This window comes from Podarcis bocagei, assembly GCF_964188305.1.
Source record: "Podarcis bocagei genome assembly, chromosome: 11".
NCBI lineage: Eukaryota > Metazoa > Chordata > Lepidosauria > Squamata > Lacertidae > Podarcis > Podarcis bocagei.
Window position 1 is genome coordinate 57293676 of NC_138136.1, and position 27176 is coordinate 57320851.

General features: G+C 46.4%; 1 protein-coding gene across 2 annotated transcripts in view; it reads left to right on the forward strand.

Annotated features, from left to right (window-relative positions):
* The window catches only part of PSTPIP2 (proline-serine-threonine phosphatase interacting protein 2), a 56912-nt gene that overhangs the window by 22226 nt on the left and 7510 nt on the right, over positions 1-27176 (forward strand). For both annotated transcript variants that reach the window (XM_081213103.1, XM_081213104.1), the window contains exons 2-9: positions 2992-3092; positions 5366-5443; positions 9464-9498; positions 16550-16656; positions 19328-19390; positions 20926-21024; positions 21416-21461; positions 22993-23072. In XM_081213103.1, the coding sequence (XP_081069229.1) occupies positions 2992-3092; positions 5366-5443; positions 9464-9498; positions 16550-16656; positions 19328-19390; positions 20926-21024; positions 21416-21461; positions 22993-23072 (609 nt within the window). The remainder of the gene's footprint in view (positions 1-2991; positions 3093-5365; positions 5444-9463; positions 9499-16549; positions 16657-19327; positions 19391-20925; positions 21025-21415; positions 21462-22992; positions 23073-27176) is intronic.

Here is a 27176-nt window from a genome sequence, read left to right on the forward strand (position 1 = left end):
AATATTCTGAATCTCAGAAGCCAGAACAGCAAGAGGGATCGCTGCGCAGTGAAAGCAGCGATCCCTCTTGCTGTTCTGGCTTCTGGGATAGCTGCGCAGCCTGCATTCGCTCCATAAGACACACACACATTTCCCCTTTCTTTTTAGGAGGGAAAAAGTGAGTCTTATAGAGCAAAAAATACGGTATGTTTAATTTTTGTTGAAAATGATATGTTGAAAAACTAATAAAAAATTATATAATAAAAAAACACAGTGGAGCATCTGCAGCAGCCAGGCCTAAGGGTCAGCACCCCCCCCCCCAGCAGACACTGGGTAACATGGGCCATAATGGCTGGATGAAAGAAGAACAAAGGCATGAGCCCTGCCAGATCAGATCAGCGACTCATTTATATGCCCTTTGGGAAGTCTGTAAGCAGGAACTGAGTGCAACGGAGCTCTCCTCATCTGTGAGGCATTACTGCCTCTGACAGAGGAAGTCAGGAAAAGTTCTGCTTCACAGCTACCATGCACAAGCAGACCCTCAGATTAAGACAATAAGAATCTGCTCAATGACTGGCAGCACCTTTAGTCTGGTCATACTGGCTGGGGTAGCTGGAGGGCACCGATTTGGCAAAGTGTCTCCTAAAAAGCTAACACGGTGTTAAGAGATTTGTGGCTGGGGACCCCTAAACTCTCGAAATTAATAAATGGTAGGATTTTGATGCTTTGGGTTGTGAAAGGAGAAATACAAACTGCAGAGGAAATCCTGAGCAAGCTAATGCAAAACGACCTGGCCATCAAGAAGCAATACAGGGCCATTGAGAGCCCTTGACAATGCAAGAGAGCTATCCTCCCCACTGTGACTGGGGATTTGGAAGGTTGCCGCAGTAACTGGGTGTGAAATGGCAGGAAAAGAGATTTTTTTAGCAGGGTGTTCTGGGAAGAAGAAAGAAGAAGAAAGACTGGGATCCATCTTGGGCAGGCTGGCTGAAGGCTGGCTGGGAGAGATGCACTGCTGTGGAGTACAAGGCTCTTGAAAGGGCCATGCTTTAAGATCTGGACTCCTCCCATGCAGACAGAAGGTGTAAATAGACAAATAAACCACATTTCTTAAAGCTATGACAGTCTCTGTTGTGTCTCTGTTCTCCAAAGGAACGCAGACCCTGGGTGATTGCCAGGAACCCCCATGAATCTGGTAGAGGGTAGGGGTGGCATCCAACTTTTGAAACAATATTTATTGCAGCCTGACCTGTTCTAAGCTTGGTCCCACGCAGGCATATCCCTCCAAGAGGTTCCCTTAAATACTAATTTCCACAAAGGTTTGTGCAAACCTAGGGCTTGCCGATCGAAAGGTCGGTGGTTCGAATCCCCGCGGCGGGGTGCGCTCCCATTGCTCAGTCCCAGCGCCTGCCAACCTAGCAGTTCGAAAGCACCTCCGGGTGCAAGTCGATAAATAGGGACCGTTTACTGGCGGGAAGGTAAACGGCGTTTCCATGTGCTGCGCTGGCTCGCCAGATGCGGCTTTGTCACGCTGGCCACGTGACCCGGAAGTGTCTCCGGACAGCGCTGGCCCCCGGCCTCTTAAGTGAGATGGGCGCACAACCCTAGAGTCTGTCAAGACTGGCCCGTACGGGCAGGGGTACCTTTACCTTTACTTTATTATCGGATAGGACCATTTCTAGGTACCTTCCCGCCAGAGCGGTACATGTTTATCTACTTGCACTTTGATGTGCTTTCGAACTGCTAGGTTGGCAGGAACAGGGACCGAGCAACGGGAGCTCACCCCGTCATGCGGATTCGAACCGCTGACCTTATGATTGGCAAGTCCTAGGCTCTGTGGTTTAACCCACAGCGCCACCCACGTCCATGGACTGTTTCTAGTTCAAAGCTAAATAACTCGTCTGGAGAAAGTAAAAGCAGCTGTGCTTGCTCATTTCTTCTCAGACCACGGGGACCTCTCATCCCTAGCCATGAGAGAGGAGAGGGAAAAGGAAGTTGTAAACAGGATGAAACCTAAGATGTATCAGTCTAAACTTCAAAGGATAGAATCACAGAATCATGAAATTGTAGAGGGGAAGTGTGGGTGGAGCGCTTGATTTTAAAGATTCACCCACCACTATTTACATGGAGATTCCCTTGTACAATAAACTGTTGTGATTCAGACTTCTCTTCTTACTAATTCTATTTGCATATATTGCCTGTGTTTTTGGTGCTTCCCTAACTTTTAAGGTGGCCAAGGCCGCCAGATGGGATCCGTGCGGCGTTAAGGAGGCAACTGGCTAGGGAGGCGCTGTTCCGGTGGGCATGGAGTTGGCCGGAGGGTAAGGGCTGGCGTGGAAGGGGTTCCTTCGCCACTGTCCCACCCTCCGGCGGCTTAAAGGGGCAGCGCCGGAGGGCTCCACCCCCATCGTTCAGCCCGGACACTGAGATCCAGCGCCGAGGGCCTTCTGGCGGTTCCCTCACTGCGAGAAGCGAAGCTACAGGGAACCAGGCAGAGGGCCTTCTCGGTAGTGGCGCCCTCCCTGTGGAACGCCCTCCCACCAGATGTCAAAGAGAACAACAACTACCAGACTTTTAGAAGACATCTGAAGGCAGCCCTGTTTAGGGAAGCTTTTAATGTTTGATGTATTAGAGGATTTTAATATTTTTTTGGAAGCCGCCCAGAGTGGCTGGGGAAGCCTAGCCAGATGGGCGGGGTACAAATTAATCATCATCATCATCATCATCATCATCATCATCATTATCATTATCATCATTATCAAGCAGCTGGCGCCGGCGGTAGCAACCGTGTTACCAGGGCTTTGTTACACGCGCACGCTTTTACCTCAGGGCTCTTCCCGCCCGCCCATTTCTGAGCCTTGCGCCTTGCGGTTCAGGACCCTGGCAGGCCGGATCTGGCCCACGGACCGTAGTTTGAGGACCCCTGTCCTAGATCCTTGCTGGGCTGGTTGTTGTTGTTTTTTAAAAAAGTTATATTTCTTCTAAATATCTTTTTCAACGCCCTTTGCTCAGACTACAGATTTAATCAGCACAGCTGGTTACGACAGCATCATCCAGCACCTCAATGACGGCAGGAAGAACTGCAAAGAGTTTGAAGACTTTTTGAAGGAAAGGTATGTGCTGAAGACTTGTCGGACTTGCTCCGTTCTATATTATTGGTTTTACATAAATTTATGCACAATAACTTTAACCATTCTAGAACACAAAAAGGAAAAGGTTCTTTCGAACCTTTGAACCCCCTTCCCTCCCTCCATGGGTTCCATTTCCCAAAAAATTATCTCCCCCCCACCCGCCAACCTCACAGGTGGGAATGCAAGAGAGGGCCTTCTTGGTGGGGGCTTCTCCCAGGCTCTGAAACTCCCTCCCTGGAGAAGCTAGAACGACTCTCTCCTTAATAATAATAAATAATAAATTTGATTTATACCCCGCCCTCCCCAGCCAAGACCAGGCTCAGGGCGGCTAACACCAGATATAAAACAATTGATTGAAATGCAACTTAAAAAACAAGATTAAAATACAGCATTAAAATGCAGCCTCATTTCAGCAGAAAATCAAAAACTTTTTTGGGGGTGAAAACGTCTTTACCAAGGCTAACTATCCAGACTGGTCCTATGTGGGCCAGAAAAAAGGCAGGGAAGTCCCCAAATAGGAGTTCCAACACAGAAGGAGAAAGGAAAATACCGTATTTTTTGCCCTATAGGATGCACCGGCCCATGGGACGCACCTAGCTTTTTGGGGGGGAAATCAAGGAATTTTTTTTTATTTCCCCCCAGGTTTGCGCAGCCATCCCCAAGCTAGAAGAGGGAGACAGAGCGCTCCGTCTCCCTCTTCTGCCTTCAGGGACAGCCTCTCTAGCCTCCGTGAAGCAGCGGCTTGCCCCGCTGTCCCCCGAGCTTATGGGGCTGGCGATGGGGAGAAGCAAGCTTGCTTCTCCCCCCCCCCCCGCCAGCCTCCAGATCAGGTCGGGGAATAGCGGGGTGGCGGCGCTCCGCCTCCCCACTATCCCCCGAGCTTGTGGGGCTGGCGGGGGAGGGGGAGAAGTAAGCTTGCTTCTCCCCCCCGCCAGCCTCCAGATCAGGTCAGGGAATAGTGGGGTGGCGGTGCTCCGCCTCCCCACTATCCCCCGAGCTTGTGGGCTGCAGGCTGCTGCCCGCAAGCTTTGCAAGCGGGCGGGACCTCCCGCCGGACTTGCAAGGCTTGCGGATAGCTTCCTGAAGCCTGGAGAGCGAGAGGGGTCGGTGCGCACCGATGCCTCTCGCTCTCCAGGCTTCAGGGAAAGCCTGCATTCGCCCCATAGGACGCACACACATTTCCCCTTCATTTTTGGAGGGGAAAAAGTGCGTCCTATAGGGCGAAAAATATGGTAGAAAGAGGGGGAGGGGAACAAGTTAATTCCAAGCCAAAGGCCAGGCGGAACAACTCCTTGTTCTTCTTTAGCTGGCAGGTGTTGTGCTCCAATAGACCTTTGTTTTTTTGTTTTTTTAAGGAAAGCGGTTTAATTATGCTGTTTCTGATTATCTGTGCTTTGGTAAAAAAAAAACAAAGTTTCAATTCTGTTGGAACTAACGCTTCTCCTTCATGGAAATTTCTAAGCACGGGTTGGATAGCTATCTGTCATAGTTGCTTACCTGAGGTTCCTGCATCGCAGGGGGTTGGACTAGATGACCCTTGGGGGACCCCTTCCAACTCTGAAGTTCTATGATTCTATTATAGTTCAAATTACTTTGTACTTTTTAATCTTATATATATGTTTTTTTTACAGATGGCCACCCAACCTGTTTACTTAATTTAATTATTTTTTTTTAAAAAAATTAAATTCATTTTCCTTTTTCATTCTTTGCATACATCTCAAATTCTTCACATTTACTATATATTCCTCCCTCCCTCCCCTCTAAGGCTTCCCCAAACTTCCGCTTCTGGTTTGTTTCTCTTTTTGCCCACTTTGCTACCTCCTAACAGAAAAAGTTATTAATAACATAACTTCAAGCCTAAAAGCATAAAAATAAAAGTAAATATACCATAATCATATTTCACTATCTTCTAAACATTTTCTAATGCTGATAATGTGAATGTTTATTTAAATCCTGCCATCAAGTCTATTGGCTTTCTTCGTTTCTGCAAATATAATAGGAATGGTTCCCAAGTCTCTGTTGTCTTTTTCTCTTAGTCTGTCTGTCGTTTTTGCCAGTTCTGCATAGTTCATCAACTTCTCTTGCCATTGTTCTACATCTTCTATATGTTTTAGCCATTCCTGTATTTTATATGTGTTGCTTTCATTTGTGTAAGCCAACTTGGAGTCCCTGGCTTGCGGGGGGGGGGGGGGAGAGGCAGGATATGAACAAACAAACAAATAAACAAACAAAAACTTTCTCTTCCCACGCAACAGGGCTTCTATAGAAGAGAGATATGGCAAGGACCTGATTAATTTATCGCGGAAAAAACCCTGCGGGCAGACAGAGCTGAAGTGAGTGACTGCAGTCCCTAAAACTGTGTTGTTGTTTGTGTATAAAAAAGGGGGGGAGACCCCATTTTTGGCTCAACCTCTGGACTTCCTTTGAATGAAAATAGGGGCAGATTCCAGCAACGTACTTCCATTAGCGCAAGACGTTCTAGCTACGTGATGGAAGGCACTCGGGGAAGGGTCCCAGGGTCAAATCCTGGCATGTCCAGGTAAGGCTTGGAGGAGCTCCTGTCTCGGAAGTGTGGGTGATTCTGGCCTGTGGAGTCTGCCTTATTCCAAGAGCAGCGCACAGAAACGCCATTTACCTTCCCGCCGGAGTGGTAGATATTTATCTACTTGCACTTTGACATGCTTTCGAACTGCTAGGTTGGCAGGAGCTAAGACCAAGCAACGGGAGCTCACCCCGTTGTGGGGATTAGAACCACCGACCTTCCAATTGGCAAGTCCTAGGCTCTGTGGTTTAACCCACAGCGCCACCCGCGTACCTACCCTATATATAGAAATGAGCAAACCAGTTTTATTTTAGGCAGCAGGTTAGCAGGCGGGGCCCATGACTTACATCACAGGAGCCTACACAACACAAAACACTGTTGCTGTATGTAGTTTTAATTTTATTTGTTTCTTATCTTATATTCTGGAAATATAAATTTGTTTGGGGGCCCCAAGAGAGTGGGGCCCTAAGCTATAGCTTGTTTAAAAAGGTAAAGGACCCCTGACAGTTAAGTCCAGTCATGAACGACTCTGGGGTTGCGGAGCTCATCTCACTTTACAGGCCGAGGGAGCCGGCATTTGTCCGCAGACAGTTTTTCCGGGTCATGTGGCCAGCATGACTAAGCTGATTCTGGCGAAACCAGAGCAGCGCACGGAAACGCCGTTTACCTTCCCACCAGAGCGGTACCTATTTATCTATTTGCATATTGTTTTTGTGTTTTTTTTTAAATTCTTTTTATTGATTTTCATATACATAACCAAAAAGAAAAGAGGAAAAAATAAATATACAGAAAAAATCTGCATCTAAATTAATCGTTGCATATACAAAATTCCAAAAGTAAGAAGAAAATAATAATAATAACGATAATAAGCAATTTTCCTTTCAATTATTAATCCTCTCCTTTGTTTTTTATATCTTTCATGGTCTAAGTCTCTCTTCACCCCCCTACCGACCTCCATCCCTCCTGCTTTCAGGCTTCTTAATCTTTATGGTTTGGTTCTCCTGCAGCTTACATTTGCAACTAGTTTATACATCGTGAGATTTACATCAAATACATTGATGTATTTATCTACTTGCACTTTGACGTGCTTTCGAACTGCTAGGTTGGCAGGAGCAGGGACCGAGCAACGGGAGCTCACCCCGTCGCGCGGATTCGAACCACCGACCTTCTGATCGGCAAGCACAAGAGGCTCAGTGGTTTAGACCACAGCACCACCCGCGTCCCTCTTGTTTAATTTATACGGAAATCCAGCACTGGTTATGAGCAAATCTGAACCCACAAAAGCCAAAGGATCCCTCCTTTTTTTATCTACAGCTCCCCAAGTTGGCTGCCTCGCCATACGGCAAAACCAGCCACCGTGAGCAATTTAAAGCAGTGGAGCTTCCCTTAAGCCACAGCCTTTTCTAGTTTCCACTAAAGCAGGAACTGAATTCTGAGCACGGGCAACGATGATTACTGGAAGAGCCTACTTGGGCAGAAATGAAGGGAACTGCGGTTACGTCACACACGGTTTTCAGACCAGCGAGTGTTTTTCCAGCAAAAACCCTCCTCGCTTTCACAATAGACTCAGGGACATTTTGGACTGGGGGCAGACGGCTGTCCGAATTCTGGACCAAAAACAGACATGTCCTCTGCAAAGCAGTTCCGTTTTCACAAAGTGGTTTTTGGAGGGTATGCTTGAACTTTCCTCTCCCCATGTGGACCCCCACTCACACCCACAAAACTGCTCCAAAGGGCAGGGGGAAACCCCTCAGAAGAGATTTCCAGTGACGCGGGTGGCGCTGTGAGTTAAACCACAGAGCCTAGGACTTGCCGATCAGAAGGTCGGCGGTTCGAATCCCTGCAATGACGGGGTGAGCTCCCATTGCTCGGTCCCTGCTCCTGCCCACCTAGCAGTTCAAAGTAGATAAATAGGTACCACTCCAGTGGGAAGGTAAACGGCGTTTCAGTGCGCTGCTCTGGTTCGCCAGAAGAGGCTTAGTCGTACTGGCCACATGACCCGGAAGCTGTACGCCGGCTCCCTCGGCCAATAAAGTGAGATGAGCGCCGCAACCCCAGAGTCAGCCACGACTGGACCTAATGGTCAGGGGTTCCTTTACCTTTATATCTAGGGTGCCTACATTCTGCATGGACTGGCTGCATGGCAACATGTGCAAATGGTTTTAGATACCTATTAGGTCCACAAATTACCATATAGCATATATTCCACACACAAAAACAGTGACCATTTGTTGTTGACAAAGGACAGCTGGACATATAAATGGCCCCATTACCTTCAGTTGCTTAGGGCCTCATCAAACCTAAATCCAGGCCTGCTCATAACCCTTGTGATTACCCCTGAGTTGTATCTTGTATTTTTAAACTCCAGCTTATTCTAAGCCGAGTTGCGTGACCATTGGGGCATGTGCTGGGAGCCATAGGAAAAGCTCTAAGGAGGTATTTCCCAGTGACCTGCTGACACAAATAGGATTTGTAACTGGGCACACCCATTTTTGGTAGCCACAATGCACAAATAGCCCCTTTAAGGGGACTGGGGTCTCCGAAACGGAATGTGCAATTCACGGTGAGTTGGGAGCCACAGGAAACACTGGGAAATCCAAGGGTGTTCCTTCGGGGCTCAGGAAGCTCTCAGAGACATCGGTTGCCACAATCCCATTGTAGCGAGCAAAGGTAGCCTTACCACTGATGTGTTTTTATTTCATTTAGAAATATTGAGACATCGCTTCATCAGAAACAAAATGCCTCTAAGATGTTTACGCCCGCTAGTATAAAATAGTTACTTCCAAAAATAGTGACAAAAGCCAGACATTAAAAAAACAGTAAGCGTAATTAAAAATATGGATAAAATCAGCAAGTATTTATTTCTTATTTCCTTTTAGGTACAGTTTATTTTAGTCATTGCTTGACTATTTTAAAATGACCGATAATTTTAACGTTTTGTTTATTTTTAAAAAAAACCAACCAGAAGTTTGGGGTTTCCCCTCTGCAGGAAACCACTTTGATTAAATTGTAGAAATTTGGTAATATTTGGAATTATTTTGATATTAATTGGAATAACTGTACAATTGGCAAAACTGTGGTAATATTGGGTAAATATTGGAAAATTAATAAAAAATTTTTTTTGTGCAATCAAGTGATATATAAAGTTAGTTAATTTTTTTAAAAAAAAATGCAACAAAATTGTGTACTAGGCCTGCCTAAAACAAAAGGGTTTTCTTAACTCCTCTTTCTAGATCTGGGCTGGCCTCTTCCTAGGTATAAAACAGAGCAGCATTTATTTTTTACAGGTGTTACAGTGGAAAATGGGTGGATCTGCGCTACGGGGTACAGCCTGCTTATGGGGCAGAGTCCACTGGGAAGGTCTCTTGCACAACCCCCTTGCAGTCAAGAGGAGCTGTGCAGGAGACTTTCCCAGTGGAGCTGCCCCATGTTAAATCATCTGCATGTATGTGTGTGTGAGAGAGAGAGGAGTCTTGTTTGGATTTTCAGCCTTGGATTTTGAGCCAGCCCCTCTTGAGAAATCTTGGCATATTTACCCGGCCGCCAAGTGCTTTTGAGGAGGTCTCTGGCAGCGGAAGAGAAGCCCAGGAACCTCACACCCAGCCGTAAAAATTTGTCCTCTGAATTTCAAAGGTTGCATCACCCGGTGTTGAAACAAGGCCAGTTTATGCAAGTTCACAAGGAAGTCTTGTTCTGGCGTGTGGCATAAAAACAGATTTGATGATTTCTTCCTCTCTCCAAGGTTTCCCAGATTCTAACTGTTCCCTCCTTTCTCTCTCCCCCCCCCTCACTTTTTCTGCATTTCCTCCAGCACCCTGAGAAGAGCTCTTGAGGTTTTTAAGCAACGTAAGTAACTTTTAACGGTCTCCACAATGTGCAAAACTGTGGCTCGGGTTGTGTGTGAAGCTAATGTGACGAGATGTACAAACACATGCACAAGAGAGTGAAAACACTGGCTCAAAATACTTTGATATTTGCAGGTTACCTTGGGGGGAAAGCCATGTATTTTTAGATAATTCTCTCTCCTCTCCCCTCCTCCCCACCCTGAATTTCATGGAACTCTCTGGCATTTTAATTTCCTTTACTCCATTTCCTCCCTAGAAGACTTACAGAGATAGCAAAGTCTTATTTACTCTAAGAATGTGGGCAGTTCATTTCGCAGCTGGAAACTGCCAAAGCCTTCAGAAAGCCGTGCTTATTGGGGAGGGGAACCCAGTACAGTGGTGCCTCGCAAGACGAAAAGAATCCGTTCTGTGAGTCTCTTCGTCTAGCGGTTTTTTCGTCTTGCGAAGCAAGCCCATTGAAGGATTAGCGGATTAGCGCTATTAGCGCTATTAGCGGCTTTTAGCGGCTTATCTGCTGATCGGATCAGCTGATAAGCGGCTTAGCGGCTTAGAAAAAAGGGGGGGAGGAAAAAAAACCAGCAGGAACTCGCAAGACATTGTCGTCTTGCGAAGCAAGCCCATGGGAAATTCGTTTTGCGAAGCACCTCCAAAACGGAAAACTCTTTCGTCTAGTGAGTTTTCCGTCTTGCGAGGCATTCGTCTTGCGGGGCACCACTGTACCTTACTTTTTCTTTACCTCCTCATTCCATTTATATTCCACCTTTCCTCCGAGGCACTCAATGCGGCACACGCAGTTCTCCCCCTCCCCATTTTATCCTCACAACAACAACAAGAACCCTGTGAGGTAGGTCTGGCTGAGAATGAGTGACAGGCATAAGGTCACTCGGCGAGCTTGTTTCCTGAGCAGGGATTTGAACCCAGGTCTCTCAGGTCCTGGGATGCGGGTGGCACTGTGGGTTAAATCACAGAGCCTGGGACTTGCCGATCAGAAGGTTGGCGTTTCGAATCCCCACGACGGGGTGAGATCCCGTTGCTCAGTCCCTGCTCCTGCCAACCTAGCAGTTCGAAAGCACGTCAAAGTGCAAGTAGATAAATAGGTACCACTCCAGCGGGAAGGTAAATGGCGTTTCTGTGTGCTGCTCTGGTTCGCCAGAAGCGGCTTAGTCATGCTGGCCACATGACCCGGAAGCTGTACGCCGGCTCCCTCGACCAATAAAGCGAGATGAGCGCCGCAACCGCAGAGTCGGCCACGACTGGACCTAACAGTCAGGGGTCCCTTTACCCTTTACCTTTACCTCTTAGGTCCTAGTGCAACACCCTAGACCACTACACCAGGGGTCAGCAACCTTTTTCAGCAGGGGGCCGGTCCACTGTCCCTCAGACCTTGTGGGGGGCCGCCAGACTATATTTTGGAGGGGGGTGGAATGAACGAATTCCTATGCCCACAAATAACCCAGAGGTGCAGTTTAAATAAAAGCACACATTCTACTCATGTAAAAACACACGGATTCCCAGACCGTCTGCTGTCCGGGTTTAGAAGGTGATTGGGCATGGGTGCATGGGTAGACAAACTAAGGCCCGGATCCGGCCCCCAGGCCTTAGTTTCCTTACCCATGCACTACACCATGCTGGCTGTCATTGCAGCCCTCTCATATTGCAACCCTCTTAGCAGGCTAGGAAGGGAATGGTATAATAATAATAATAATAATAATAATAATAATAATAATAATAATAATAATAATAATATCCTGCCCAGCTGACTGGGTTGCCCCAAAATTGAGGAGCAGGTCAGGATTGGTGTGCAGAGCTTGTGGATGTCTTGAAGGAGTCCCCAAACTAGGCTGGCACAATTTTGAACATGGTTGCTAAACAGGAGATGTTACTGTAATTGCACGGCATGCGAATCTCTGGGGTTGAATAGTTCTTTTTTATATACGTATATGTTTTTATTACTTTTTTAGCATATCAATTCCAACAACCATTTAACATAACTTCTTATCTTATGCAATATTTTAGACTTCCGTCAACAACCTCTGAAGATTTTCCGTCCTTTATCACTTATTCTGCATTTCTTAATTTCTCTATTACTTTTAATTATCCTTAATTTATAATTCTTTTCAAAGCCTTCCTTGCAATATTTCACAAAGTCCTCCTTGCAGAACTTCTTGCAATCCTACTAGCATAGTCTGTTGATTACAATTGCTTTTCAGATAGTTCACATATTTACTCCAGTCCTCTGACAATCTCTGGTCCCGCAGGTTTCGAATCCTTCCTGTGAATTTATCTAATTCTGCATAGTCCATTAATTTCATTTGCCATTCTTCTTTTGTCTGTAATTCTTCTTGCTTCCATTTTTGTGCCAGGGCTGAATAGTTCAGGGTGTCAGATAGGGGACTAGAGATGCCAGTTTCAGAGCTGAATGGGCAAAGTCGTCCACACAAAGGATGTGCTCTGCCCTTTTCTGAGATCCTCTGACTCAATATAAGATAGCATCCTTTGTTTGCTCTTTTTTTAAAAAAATAATTTTTTATTGAGTTTTCCATTTAACAATTCAATTATATCACATTAGTTATTCCAAATTATACCAATACGTATCAAAAAGTCCAAATATTTTGCCAAATTTTAAATTTTTGTTGGAGGTTCCCATGCTTCGAGTTCAGTAAGGGTCCGATCATCTCATATTTCTGCTGGTTTTGGTCCCATCTTTCGATCTTCTTGTTGTTATCGTTTTTCTTCTTAATAACCTCTGAGTTGTTTCCACAAGCAAGTTAAGGCAAGCATTATTTTGTTTCTGTGTGAAGTTTGTAAGGCTCTCCCTTTTTTAAAAAACAACAACTGGTAAATCTTTTGTTTGCAGTAAATCATCACACACTGAGCCAAAAGTTCTGATGAAATAAAATCTAAGCGTCTGCTCATTAATTTTCCCAGACCACGTTAAGAGAAAATTTGGAGAAAATGATGTATCGTTGGTACATCACACCGGTAAAACTGGATAAAATGTATAAAAGTGGAAATAAAATGTGTTGGAGATGTAAGCAGAAGGAAGGCGATTTTTACCATATGTGGTGGGCGTGTGACAAAATTAAAAAAAATTGGGAGCTTATATATAATGAACTAAAAAAAATCTTTAGGTACACCTTCTTAAAAAGACCAGAGGCATTCCTCTTAGGAATAATCGGGGATGAAATTAAAAGAGAAGACCAGAATTTATTTCAGTATGCAACAACAGCAGCCAGGATATTGATAGCTCAAAATTGGAAATCAGCAGAGACTCCCACAATTATGGATTGGCAAACAAAATTATTTGAATATGCAGAATTAGCAAGAATGACAAACAAAATTAGACATCCCAAAGAAACAAAGTTTATTGAAGAATGGAGTAAATTTGTGAAGTACATTGAAAGTAACTGTAACAAATTAAAAACTACAGTAGGCCTAACATAAACCTTGTTATGCGTAAATCACAGATTTAGAAACTGCAGGAGAATAAAAGATGTAAGAAAACTGTAACAGGATAGGAGGCAGGTCAAGACGTGTGTTACCGTTGTGTAAATAAGTGGATGATACTTAAAATTGATTAATAAGAGTGTTTTCTTTTTTCTTTTTGTTTGTTTATTTCTCCTTTGTTGTATGCTTTTTGGGTTTTTTGTGGAAATTTCAATAAAAAGCAAATAAAAAAAATTTTCCCAGACCAGTTGCACCATAGCATCCTTTGTTTCCTTTTTATTCCTTTAAGAGAGGCTAAGGCGTCTCATAGCATAGCAGTGGCGTAGCGTGGGTTCTCAGCACCCGGGGCAAGGCAAGTAATTTGCGCCCCCTAACCCGGGGCAAGGCAAGTAATTTGCGCCCCCTAACCCGTGGATTTTAGCACTCAAGTCTCTTCCGCGCCCCCCAGATGTTGCGCCAGGTGCAGCAGGCCCCCCTGCACCCCCCACACTACGCCACTGCTCCCACCACAAGTCTTCAGGACAGCCATCCGAAGGCTGGCGCGGGGAGAAGGTCTCTCCGCCCCACCGCCAGGCTTCGGAGCAGCCTTCCGAAGGCTGGCGCGGGGAGAAGGTCTCTCCGCCCCACCGCCAGGCTTTGGAGCAGCCTTCCGAAGGCTGGCGCGGGGAGAAGGTCTCTCCGCCCCACCGCCAGGCTTCGGAGCATCCTTCCGAAGGCTGGCGCGGGGAGAAGGTCTCTCCGCCCCACCGCCAGGCTTCGGAGCAGCCTTCCGAAGGCTGGCGCGGGGAGAAGGTCTCTCCGCCCCACCGCCAGGCTTCGGAGCAGCCATCCGAAGGCTGGCGCGGGGAGAAGGTCTCTCCGCCCCACCGCCAGGCTTCGGAGCAGCCTTCCGAAGGCTGGCGCGGGGAGAAGGTCTCTCCGCCCCACCGCCAGGCTTCGGAGCATCCTTCCGAAGCCTGGCGGCGGGAGGAGGTCTCTCTGCCCCACCGCCAGGCTTCGGAGGAGGTCCGAGGACAGTGGGGTTCCTGCTTCCTCGAGGAGGGCCGGCCAAACGCGCCCCCCAAATTTTGCGCCCGGTGCGGCCGGCACCCCTGGCACCCCCCACGCTACGCCACTGTAGCATAGTCCACCCAGCCTCTGATTCTGCCACGAGCTCCTTGCCTTTGTTTGCGTAATGACTCTCTCAGGCCTTTTAGTTGGAATCACTCCTGTCTTTCCATCCTGGGTACGTGGAGCAGAAATAAACACTCGCACCGCCCTTGACAGGAGGAAAACTGGCACGCATTAAGGATCCTTGGATGGAAACAGAGAGCAGTGCAACGCCAGGAATGTCTGCATTTCAAAATGCATTTGTAGGATCTGGGCAGCAGTTCTGCAAAAGTCCACGGGGTTTCTAGGAACCTGCAACATGAAATGTGGGTTGCTGTTTTTTTCTGGAAATTCTCAGGCTTGGAAGGCTTCCAGCTTGATAGGCAGCCTCCAGGCAGGGGAGTTTCCCACGTTGCCAGTTTAGTGGCATTTTTTTGGTGTTGGCTGGACTGACCCTGGAATTCCCAAAGTCGTCTTTGTTCCTCACAGGGAGGAGCTGGTGAACAACGGTGAAAACGCGACTGGGAAAGGTCTCGTGGGAAGCAAGGGCTCCTTCGCCCTCGTTTCAGGCATCTGAACGGATTAGAATAGAATTTTATCAAACCCCTTTTGGCAGTCCACCATAGCCCTTTAAAAATAAGCATCAGTGAAGACTGTACAATAGGACAAAAAAGGCGAGCAGCTAAGGATTCGTTTATTTATCCGTTCGAAATTCTGCCCTTTTCATGCCATTGCTCAGTGATTCTCAAACTTTTTTGGGGCACTGCTTCCTGAGTTCCATAAACTCATCCCTAGTAAAGTAAAGGTACCGCTGACCGTTAGGTCCAGTCACGGACGACTCTAGGGTTATGGCACTCATCTCGCTTTACTGGCTGAGGGAGCCAGCGTACAGCTTCCAGGTCATGTGGCCAGCATGACTAACCCGCTTCTGGCGAACCAGAGCTGCGCACGGAAACGCCGTTTACCTTCCCGCCGGAGCGGTACCTATTTATCTACTTGCACTGGTGTGCTTTCGAACTGCTAGGTTGGCAGGAGCAGGGACCAAGCAACGGGAGCTCACCCTGTCACGGGGATTCGAACCGCCAACCTTCTGATTGGCAAGTCCTGGGCTCTGTGGTTTAACCCACAGCGCCACCCTTAAAAATCATTATTCAGAATAGCGGTTTGCACAGCCCACGAAGGACAATAATAACATGAGAGCAATCTGAACAGTAGCCATTAATTGCATCTTCATTTCAAATTCCAATTAGAAACATTAAGTTTAATTCAACAAAATTTGTGAACTTGAACGCATGGTGCCAGCTTTGGTAATTCCACTGCCTCCCTAGGGCACCTGTTATCCCTGTTCAGCCCATAGCTGTCAGCTTATAGATTTGAAAATAAGGGACTAGCAGCCTCGAAAATAAGGGATCAGCAGCCAAAATAAGGGATTTTAGTCAACCAGCAGCCAAACGAAGCCTCAAGCAGTGGTTCCCACAGCGCAGCAACCTGGCAAAGGGGATTCAGCAAGGAAAACCACTGTCACCTCTCCGCTGGGAAGCGCTGAGCAAAGGCGAGTCCCCAGGCAATGCAGCCGATTTGATCGGCACAAGGCATGCAAGCTCCACCCCCCAGTCGTTCTCAGACTCCTTATTGGTGAGCAACGCAGCCGAGCAACACAGTTGGAGCCTCCCTCCTCCCTGGCCGGCAGGGAGGGAGGGAAAGGAGCTGCTTCCTTTGAAACCTGGGAAATTTAAGGGACATCATCAATAAGGGACAGCAGCGGGACACGGGGCTGGGATAAGGGATTTTCCCACCAAATAAGGGACAGTTGACAGCTATGGTTCAGCCCTATATTAATTTGGTGGGGAGTACCTTAGCTGGATGGGAAGATCTCTATTAAACGCTTCTAAACCCTGTCCCTGCAGACTGGTGTTTCCTTAGGTGCTGTATTCTGCAACATGTGATTGACGGAACAATTGTGTGTTAGTGGTGGATTTATACTGGAGCGTTCACACGGCATCCTGTTTTGCTAGTTGCTCTGCGACGTTTCCCCAACATTATTATTGCCGCTATAGAAGAATTAAGCAAAAAATAAAGTAACGAAAACTGCAACATTCACTTTATAAAAAAAAAAATCACAGCGTTTTAGTCGCGTCAGATGACCTTGGGAATGTTGCTGTTGTGCTTCAGCCTCGGTTTCCCTTCTGCAAAGCAGCAGTAAAAGTGACGTTCCTTCCAGAATTGGGTGGCTAGGAGGAACAAAGCCTGCCTTTACATTTCCTCCCGGTGATTCTTTTGTTATACCGTTCCTTGCTTTCATTTTTTTTTTTTAAGAATAACACTTTATTTAGAATTCAACAATAACAAAGGAAAAAACCACAGTAGTTGCTACATCAATTCATTACAATTAACCAATTTTAACAATATATAAATAGTAATAGGAAAATTGCACAACATCACTTTTAACTTACTGAAGTTTACACATATGACACTTTTATCTCTTTATCTCTTTCTTAACATATCCTTGCTTTCAGAGGTGGACAGCGTCGGGCAGAGCCACATCCAGTTGGCCCAAACGTTGCGCGAAGAGGCGAGGAAGATGGAGGACTTCCGGGAGAAGCAAAAGCTCCATCGCAAAAAGGTCAGGAGCAGGAGAGGGGTTGGAGAAGGTCCTTGGAGACAGATGGGGGTGGCCGGTCCCATTTTGCCGCCTGAGGCCTGTCCCGCTTCTTCCTAGAGATACGGCATTCTGCAAAATGTTGTCACTTGGCTTCTCCGCTCGGGACAGGAAAGATGAGCGACAAGATATATATATGTTGTTTAGTCATTTAGTTGTGTCCGACTCTTCATGATCCCATGGACCAGAGCACGCCAGGCACTCCTGTCTTCCACTGCCTCCCGCAGTTTGGTCAAACTCATGCTGGTAGCTTCGAGAACACTATCCATCCATCTCGTCCTCTGCCGCCCCCTTCTCCTTGTGCCCTCCATCTTTGCCTACACCAGGCTCTTTTCCAGGGAGTCTTCTCTTCCCATTAGGTGGCCAAAGTATTGGAGTCTCAGCTTCAGGATCTGTCCTTCCAGTGAGCACTCAGGGCTGATTTCCTTAAGAAAGGAGAGGTTTGATCTTCTTGCAGTCCATGGGACTCTCAAGAGTCTCCTCCAGCACCAGAATTCAAAAGCATCAATTCTTTGGTGATCAGCCTTCTTTATGGTCCAGCTCTCACTTCCATACATCACAACTGGGATAACCATAGCTATATATATATAGCCAGAGCACAACTAAGTGCAGTACAGCCATCTTCTCAGAAAAACTCTTCACAAGGTCAAGAGGTCAAGACACGAAAGCTTTAGCAACTAATCCACACCTAATGACCCTCCTAAGTGGTACTCAGAATATCACTCAAGTAATCACTCAAGATTTCCCTCAAGTAATTAATGAACAAAAGAAGAAAAGGCACATTAACCTAGGAACTTCCTATCTGCCCAGAACGTTGGAGGCTATACACCACACCCCCTCAACAGTATTTATAGGAACTCAAACACTGAGATCCTGCTCTGTTCTAGTAACAAGAAGCCGAAAGCACCAGCCTGAAGATGACGAGTGAGACCTCGTCGAAACGTCGCCTAGACACCCCAACTCTTACACGGGAAGACACCCGAAGACACCAAAACCTACATTCCTGTACCCGTGAAAATCTACGAAAGCATATATATATATATATATATATATATATATATATATATATATATATGCTAAGATATAATCAGGCATGTTGGGATATGTTATTTTCAGCCATCCTAACGAAAAGACATAAGAAATTTTGGAAGGCTGTAGCAGACTCCCCACAGACACAGGATGATTCACTGACATTGATTCCATCTTTATTCCCTCTCTTTTTAACCTTTTTCTTAACGACCTCGCGTCGTCACTAAAACAGGTGGACGCCCACAGCCCAAAACTCAATGCATTCAGGATTCCCATCCTCCTATAGGCAAATGATACGATTTTGCTTTCATGGACAAGAATTGGTTTAAAGCGATTGTTAAATTCCTGTATTGATTCCTATCTGTCCAGAATGAAATTGTGTATGAGCTTTGATAAAAGCAAAATAATGGTTTTGGGGAATTCACGCAAGACTTTATATTGTAACGAAACACAGAGCCACATGCAGCCCAGGGATTGCTGAGCTCAGGCACGCAGATTGTGATGTTCAGGTACAGGCAATCTCTGTCATCTTTGGGTGCAAATAATAAATAGGCTGCCACTCCGGGGATTGAGCACACAAACACGCACACTAGTGCTTCCCGCTCCACCCTGCAGGTGTCAATTCCAGTTCCCTTTGTGTTTGGGAGCCCTAAAATGTGATGAACTCTGGTTCCAAGAAGAAAACAACCTCCATTCAGCACCTGAACTTCTCCACCGCTGTTGGACAAGGCATAGTTTCTTGTCTGCCCATTTTAATTTCCTCATTCCTTTCACACCTGCTTCCCCCTCTCCTTGGCTAGTGGAACAAAATTCAGCTTGCACCTTAACCGCATAGGGACCAGACCAGTTAGCACAGCACAGCTTCCTTGTTTGAGGGCGATATCTTGCATTTCTGCATTTCAAAGCTCTGGAGGAAAAGCTTTCGGTTTTGAATTTCCTTTTCGAGCTGAGAGCTTCCATAATTGTACCCTCCCGATGAAAAGCGTAGGGCAGGACCCAGCTATGAATCCATTATTTTATTGCACGTATCAGTTGCTTTTTTAAAGGAACAGTGAACTCAAAGCGACTTAGCAATAAAATATTAAACTTTGGAACCAATAAAAAATAAGAACTGTAGTAGTATTGTGAAACTCTCCAAGATTAAGCCCCAAAGCCTGGCTGAAAATCCTGTCTCCTCTGACCCGAATCAACAGGGAAACTCAACTTTGGTTAAATTAAACCAAGTTTCTAGCCGCCATGGGTCTGCAAAGAGAATGAAAGAATTTCAAGTAGTACATGAGGAAGCAAAGTGAAGATGCTGTGCTTTTGGCATGATTAAATGTCTTTTACTGGCGCTCTGCTTCAGTTATCAGGAAATACAACCCTTTAACAAACCTCAAAAATTCAGTGGAATTCAGATTCTCTGTTAGATGTCCCAATCGGAGGCCTGTAGCAAAGACATGACAATTCAGTTTTGCAAGATGAAGCGGAAGACGTTCGCGGTAATTCCTCTCCTTGTAAAACGCGTGTGGCCTTCTATATTTAGAAAGGGGAAACGGATTTCTCTTTCCTTCCCTGTTCAGCTGAGGAGCAAAAGGCTCCACTAACCCTGGTATTTTTTCCGCAGATTGAACTCATAATGGACGCGATTCACAAAAACCGGAATCTGCAGTACAAGAAAACCCTGGACGTGAGTTAATTCTTCTCCTCTGGTTCTTAAAGTACCATGTGCCCTTGCAGATCGCCTCTCTGGCAGTCGTGTGGTGAAGCAGGTTCAGCTTCATTCGGCGAGACGAGCCTGAGTGTAGAAAGTCTCAACATGGTTTGCAGAGAGACTAAAACAGCGCTTACCTGGTGTCAAGAGGCAGGGAGTTCCAAAGATCAGTTTCTTACAAAAGCAGAGCAGGTATTATATGTGACGCCTGTGGCTGCGTTGCTGCCACAGATCGAAGCAATCTAGAGAACATTTATAGGACAAATCGGATCCTTCCTTAAAGAGGGCACGTAGTGCGGTGAGGCCTGCACAACCAACACCCTGTGTTGTGGGTGGGTACGTTGGTCAGCCACAATACCCGATTGGTAGGTCCCTCGAAGCTGGGTGCAATCTGGCCAATGGGACACAGTCTAAACGGTTTGAGGGACCTATTTATACCCATTCACGGACGCGGGTGGCGCTGTGGGTTAAACCACAGAGCCTAGGACTTGCCGATCAGAAGGTCGGCAGTTCGGATCCCTGCGACGGGGTGAGCTCCCGTTGCTCGGTCCCTGCTCCTGCCAACCTAGCAGTCCGAAAGCATGTCAAAGTGCAAGCAGATAAATCAGTACCGCTCCGGCGGGAAGGTAAACGGCGTTTCCATGTGCTGCTCTGGTTCGCCAGAAAGCGGCTTTGTCATGCTGGCCACATGATCCAGAAGCTGTATGCCGGCTCCCTCGGCCAGTAAAGCGAGATGAGCGCCGCAACCTCAGAGTCGTTCGCGATTGGACTTAACTGTCAGGGGTCCTTTACCTTTACCTTACATGACCCAGAGCTTCCTCTTTTGGTGTGTGCATTTGGAACACCTGCCCACCTCTCCCTACTTCTAGGGCTTTGCGCTTGACCTTGCTATGCCATCGTGTGTCATCTGTCGTTGGGACAGGGACACGGCAGGAATTTCCCCCACTTGGCTGATTGGCTGTTTCCATTTGGGTTTCGCCTGCCGCGTAGCAAATCGTCACAACTTGTAAGGTTGCGGATAGGCTCTGGTTCAGGTGATAGGGATGGGAGAACGCTCTCGCCATCCCTATGTGAAGGGTATTCCGTTAAAGGAATCCAGGGACTTGATGGTTTGGTCAACCCCTGTGAGGGGGCTGTGCCCATGCCTGAGTCCAGGGGGCCATTTGGGTGGCGGAGATAGCCTGTTCCCGGCTTTCCGCTTATCCAGGTGTTCACCCTTGGCTGACCTATGCTGGTGCCCTGGGTCAGCGCTACCTGTATGGCAGGGAGCTAGTCGAACCAGAGCCTATGCAAGCTGTCACTTTCTGTAATCAATAAAGTTGTGGCCTAAATTCTGCCAAAAACCAAACCCAAAATTTGAGTCAAGTGTGAATTTATTTAGGGGGGAGGTTTCTGGGTCTGAACACGCAAGGCCAATCTCATAGGTAGCCTGGTCCCAAGTTGTTATGGTCTCTGTCTTAACCCTTTGATGTACATCCTTTGCAACCTGTTGCATCCCGGTTTCCCCTCAGGCCAAGAGGCTGTATGAGCAAAGGTGCCGGGACAAGGACGAGGCGGAGCAGGCCGTCCACCGGAGCGCCAACCTGGTCACGCAAAAGCAGCAGGAAAAGGTTAGGAAAGTGCAAGGGGGGTCGTGGGGAGAGGGAGCTGGGTCGGGCCGAAGTATGGCCCTAAACAAGGCCAAAAATAGGGAGATGAAAGAGGGAGGACCATAGCTCAGTGGTGGAGAGCTTTTGGTTTCTTAAGAAATGTACTTTTAAACATTTTCTTCAACTCATTATATATCATTTCCCAGAAAGTTTTTACCTCTTTGCAGGTCCACCACATGTGGTAGAAGGTACCTTATAAACAAAATGGAAGTTCTAGGGAAGGCTGAGGTCAGGCCCCCTTCCCTTAACCAAGATGGCGGTTGGAGACCCATCTGCCCAACACTTCCTCACAGAGCTGCTCTCCTGGCTGGCCGAACGACGATTGACCTCCTTTCTTTTGCTTCCCTTCCAGCTCTTCGTGAAGTTGGCTCAGACAAAGACAGCCCTGGAAGATTCAGGTGAGTTCACTTCACCCGAAAAGTTGGGTTGCCAACTTTTGCATGGAACTCTGCTCCGCTGCCTTTAGCTGTAGCTTGATCTGCGGTGGCCCCTTCCAACTCTACAATTCTTCCAACTCTACAATTCATAGGAAGGAAGTTGAGCAGTTGGGGGAGTGGTGCAGGAAAAACAACTTACTCCTTAGCTTAAAGAAAACAAAAGAGATTATTGTGGACTTTAGGAAATGTAAATTGAATAGTCAGTCACTTATTATTGAGGGAAAGTGTGTGGAACAGGTCTCCGTGTTTCGATTTCTAGGAATGGAGTTGAGAGATGACCCAACCTGGGGAGAAAACAGCAGAGGTTATATTTTCTGAGAATCCTCCGGAAAAACAATCTCTCAAAGGACCTGTTGATGGCATTTTACCATTGTACTGTGGAGAGTGCATTAACTTATGGTCTGTGTGTGTGGTTTGGGAGCTGCACGGCCAGGGAAAAAACATTGATGTCCAGGGTTGTAAAGACTGCGGAGAGAATAATTGGGAGCACTCTTTCCACCTTGGATCAAATCTATGCTGTCAGGTGTCATAAGAAAGCTGCAGAGATAGCACAGGATAGTGCGCACCCCGAAAATGAAATGACTTCTGTCAGCTTCTGCCTTCTGGAAGAAGGTACAGGGTTATAAAGACTAGGACTAGCCACCTGAGAAACAGTTTCTACCCAAATGCGATTTTGGTTTTAAACGCATTGTAAGGAGTCTGTATGGGAGTATATTGTATTTAAAAATGGGGTATCAGAGTTTTTAGGGGGCTAACCAGGTTGGGATAGCTGGGATAGCAGGCTTGTTGGTTTTGGAATGTCTGATGTAGATTTTTCAATTTCGTTGTTCTATGTGGGGCAATGACAATAAAGATTAGCGTACAGTGGTGCCCCGCAAGACGAACACCTCGCAAGACGGAAAACCCGCTAGATGAAAGGGTTTTCCGTTTTGGAGGCGCTTCGCAAAACGAATTTCCCTATGGGCTTCCTTCGCAAGACGAAAGCCCATAGGGAAATCTCCGGGACAGCGGGGAAGCGCAGCGCTTCTTCCCCACTGTCCTTGGACCTCCTCCAAAGGCTGGCGGTGGGGAGAAAAGCCCTTCTCCGCACCGCCAGCCTGGCAAGCGGTTTCCATAGGAACGCATTAATTGATTTTCAATGCATTCCTATGGGAAACCGTGCTTCGCAAGACGAAAAACTCGCAAGAAGAAAAAACTTGCGGAACGAATTAATTTCGTCTTGCGAGGCACCACTGTATCGTAAATTTCTGACGGAATGAGCCATTCGGTGGTAGAATGAAGTCCCATGGAAGATGGTGGACTCCCCTTCCTTGGAGGTCTTTAAACCGAGGTTGGATGCCCAACCGTCACAGCTTCTGTAGCTGTGATTCTTGCACTGCCAGTGGGATTGAACTTGACCCTTGTGGTCCCTTTCCAAATCTCCAATTCTATGTTTGGCCCATCTTTTCTAGACATGACCAGATTTCTCTTTTTTTAATTTCTCCAACTGCAGACAGGGTGTATCAGACGAACGTTGGTGCCCTGGAGAAGATCAGGGAAGAATGGAAGAATGAGCATGTCAAGGCGTGTGAGGTAAATATGAATATAACAAAGGTTTGGCTGCCTCTTATAGGAAAGATAAGATGAAATCGTGAAACCAGTAGAATTGGAAACAAACCTCATAACGGGAAAGATTAAGAAAAGTGATGGATAATGAAAATAATATGTATAAGGAAACTAATATAACAAACAGTAGCTGTAAATGAATACAGACAGACAACAAGAATTGTATAAACACGAGGATTTATGGATACACTGTGGACAAAATATGGAAAATGAATAACAATATACAAAATGGAAGAAAATAATGTGATAAAATTATATGTGACATAAAAAACCAGAAGAAGGAAGGAGGGAAGTCAGCTCTGAAGAGCAAGTATAAAGGTAAAATGTAATACAATATGTGTATGTGGAGTATCTAATTGAAAAACTAATAAAGATTATTTGGGGAAAAAATGGTTAGGCTGCCTCTCCTGAGGCGACGGGATGCTGGGGCACTTAATTCGTTCCGTAGGTCTGTACTTAACCTGAAGGTGTTCTTAACCTGAAGCACCACTTTAGCTAATGGGGCCTCCCGCTGCTGCCACGCCGCCGGAGCACGATTTCTGTTCTTATCCTGAAGCAAAGCTCTTAACCTGAAGCACTATTTCTGGGTTAGCGGAGCCTGTAACCTGAAGCGTATGTAACCCGAGGTACCACTGTATAGCTCAGAGAGTGTTTTCGTCACAGAAATATTTTGTTCAATTCACCTCACTGGTGTTTTTGCCTGACTGGAATATGTCCTCGAAACCTTGATAATGTCTCTTCCTTGCCTGGTGTGTCTCTGGAGAAACTAGCCTACTGTTTTTTGCCCTGGCCACTTTTTGTCCTCGCCCCGGCATGCGGCCCCTGCAAGATTTCCTAGAAGGGAATGTGGCCCTTGAGTCTTAAAAGAGGCTCGCCGTGCCTGTAAGAAGGGGTGCCTGCCACTAGCCGCTAGTCCCCCCCCTAAAAAAGCTGTATGGGTGGAACTGAATGTGGCCCCTGGAAGGGTACTCGCAAGGAAATGTGGCCCTCAGCCTGCAAAAAAGGTTCCCCTGCCCCCTTACCCCAAATACTGGGTTCTGGGTTCGAATTCTGTACACTTCATGTCGAAAAGAAATAGGGCGGAGGAATCCAGATTAGCTAGCAGCAGCCAAAACATAGAAATAAGTGTGTAAAGGAAACTTCATCCCTCACCTTTGAATGTTGTGTGTTTTGGATTGCCCTTTGGGTGTGCGTACTTGTAACAAAACAGAGGATTGCCAGTCACTTCCTCAAGCAGGTGAGGTTTCTTTGAAAAGCTGCAGGGAGGAGACCCACCCTGCCCCACGGAAAAGGGGGCAGCCCACAAGTAAAGTCAGAGTGTTGCAAGAAAACCATTTGCTGGGCAGGGATTGCTTTTTAGATGCCCTTGAGTTCTCGAAAGCATCTTGAATATCTGCATTCTTTCTTGGGGAACTGGAAATAGTGTTAAGATTATTGCATTTAAATTATCCACATGGAAATGGATATACTGTGCAGGGAATTCCCTTCCTTCTTCAGAGCATAGCTGTCAATGTTTCCCATTTTTTAAGTGAAATTCCCTTATTCCGAATAGGATTCCTCACAAGAAAAGGGAAAAGTTGACAGCTATGCTTCAGAGATGCAGGCAGAATTTAGAACAAAATGTTTTCAAGAATGGGGCTCTTTCCAGATATTTAGGTGCATGCAACACTGGCTTGGGCTGATGGAAATTGTAGTTCAATAACATCTGGGACGCGGGTGGCGCTGTGGGTAAAACCTCAGTGCCTAGGGCTTGCCGATCGCATGGTCGGCGGTTCGAATCCCCGCGGCGGGGTGAGCTCCCGTCTTTCGGTCCCAGCTCCTGCCCACCTAGCAGTTCGAAAGCACTCTTAAGTGCAAGTAGATAAATAGGGACCGCTTTATAGCGGGAAGGTAAATGGCGTTTCTGTGTGCTGCGCTGGTGCTGGCTTGCCAGAGCAGCTTCGTCACGCTGGCCACGTGACCCGGAAGTGTCTCCGGACAGCGCTGGCCCCCAGCCTCTTAAGTGAGATGGGCACGCAACCCTAGAGTCGGACACGACTGGCCCGTATGGGCAGGGGTACCTTTACCTTTAATATCTGGGGGGTGCCAGGCTGAGGTAGACTGTCACAGCATGATTTTTTTGTGGGGGAATGCTATGTACTTTTATTTAGAATGACTGGCCAGAGCCCCCAGTTTCTCATGTTCAGACTCTGTTCTGGCTTTTCAGTCAGCCTGAGTGTATGAAAAAGAACTGGATTTCAAGTGTATAAATTGATGGCTCACTTTGTCAGTTCTAATCAGATTGAAAACCCGGCAGCGGTTTTATAGAGCTGCTTTGGCGTAGGACTTACTGTGCTTGACTAAGATCCGGGAGACCAAGGTTATGTAACGTACATAAATAATTTTATTTGTATGTATGTTATGTACTGAGTTGAATAGGATCCAAAAGGCAGCAGTCTGATTGGTCCTAGAACAAAAGGATTCAGAATGCAGCAGTTTGATTGGTCCATAGGAGCCACCCAATCCAGCTCCAGGTGGAAGTGAATCCGCAACCTGATTGGCCTACAGGTGAATCCCGGACTTAGCCAATCACATGGGGCCCATTGTGTAAATAATGCATATAAAGCAGAAATTCTGGGGGAACTTCCATTCCTCCTCACCACTATGTGCTGAATAAAGAGCATGAAATCCACTCTCGACTCCAAGTATATTTCAGTGTAGCTTTCTACAATTCAAACAATGCACAAGGCAGCTTACATCATGGAAGAAGACCACATAACAACAACAATAATACCTTTATTGTCAATGTACAACCTGTGTACAATGAAATTAACTGAGCCTTCCTCTCCCCCCCCAAGCACTCAGTCTCATTGCACTCTATGTGCTTGTCACACAACACACCAACCCCAATTGCACTATATTATTTTCCGTTCAGCAGCCTAACAGCCCACGGATAGAAACTGTTTTTTAGTCTGTTGGTACGACTTTATACTTCTATATCTCCTGCCCAAGGTTAGAAGATTAAAGAGGTGCTGGCCGGGGTGTGAATCGTCCCTGAGAATTTTTCTCACTCTCCTAAGACAACGATCCCTTGCGATGTCATCTAGTGGGCTCAGGGAACAGCCCATGATATCATGTGCTGTATTCACCACCCTCTGTAGAGACTTTCTGTCCGTGGCTGTCAGGCCAACGTACCACACTGTGATACAATATGAAAGGACACTTTCTATTGTGGACTGGTAGAAGGAGGTCATAAATGGTTGTTTAACATTGTTCTTTCGCAAGACCCTGATTGCAACGTAACAAAAGTAGTCAATAGATCATCAGAAAATACACAGTTATACTGAACAATTGCCACATAAATCGTTAAGATCTAAAATAAATATTTTTAAAAATGACATCAAAAGGGCAAAACAACACCCCAGCTCAAGAGTCTTAGCTTTTGTAGCTGGAATCAGTCCGGGCCCTTGTGGGACAGAAATGTAAGGAAGAACATTATATCTGTAATGATATGGTAAGAGATAATCCTAATAATGGCTGTGGGTGGGTGTTGAGTAACATTCCTAAAAACAATGACAGGTGGAGTGTGTTGCTTATGTCACAGTGCATTTTTCAAAGAGTTTTAGTTATTTTGACAAATAATAAACAAACAGGCGGTGTGGGTGGAGCCTGTGCAGAATCTGGAATTGATACTTCATTGCCTCCTTATGGCTATCTCTGAGAACACAATTTTATTGGTTGCGTCAGTTAAATGCTGTCTTGCAATTCCTCCCCCCTTGCACTAGTGAGTAACATGTTGCACAGCACCTTTTGCACGGGGACCTTGATGCTCCAGGGGTGACGAACATCACAAGCTGCACCTTCCGAGACGTTTGCACAATTTTGGGATTGCTTTTGAAAAGTTAGATTGACAACTTGCTGCCATTTCTCAAGTCCGATGCTGATTGTTTCATTTGTTGATGTTTTTTAAAGGTGGGGTTTCTTTGGCAGGGGTTTAGTTTCTAATTATTATCCGTGCTTAAGGTTATAATTACTCCCAATGAAGGAGAAAAGACCAAAGCAAGGTTCTTTCCAAAGGAATTAGATGCTGAT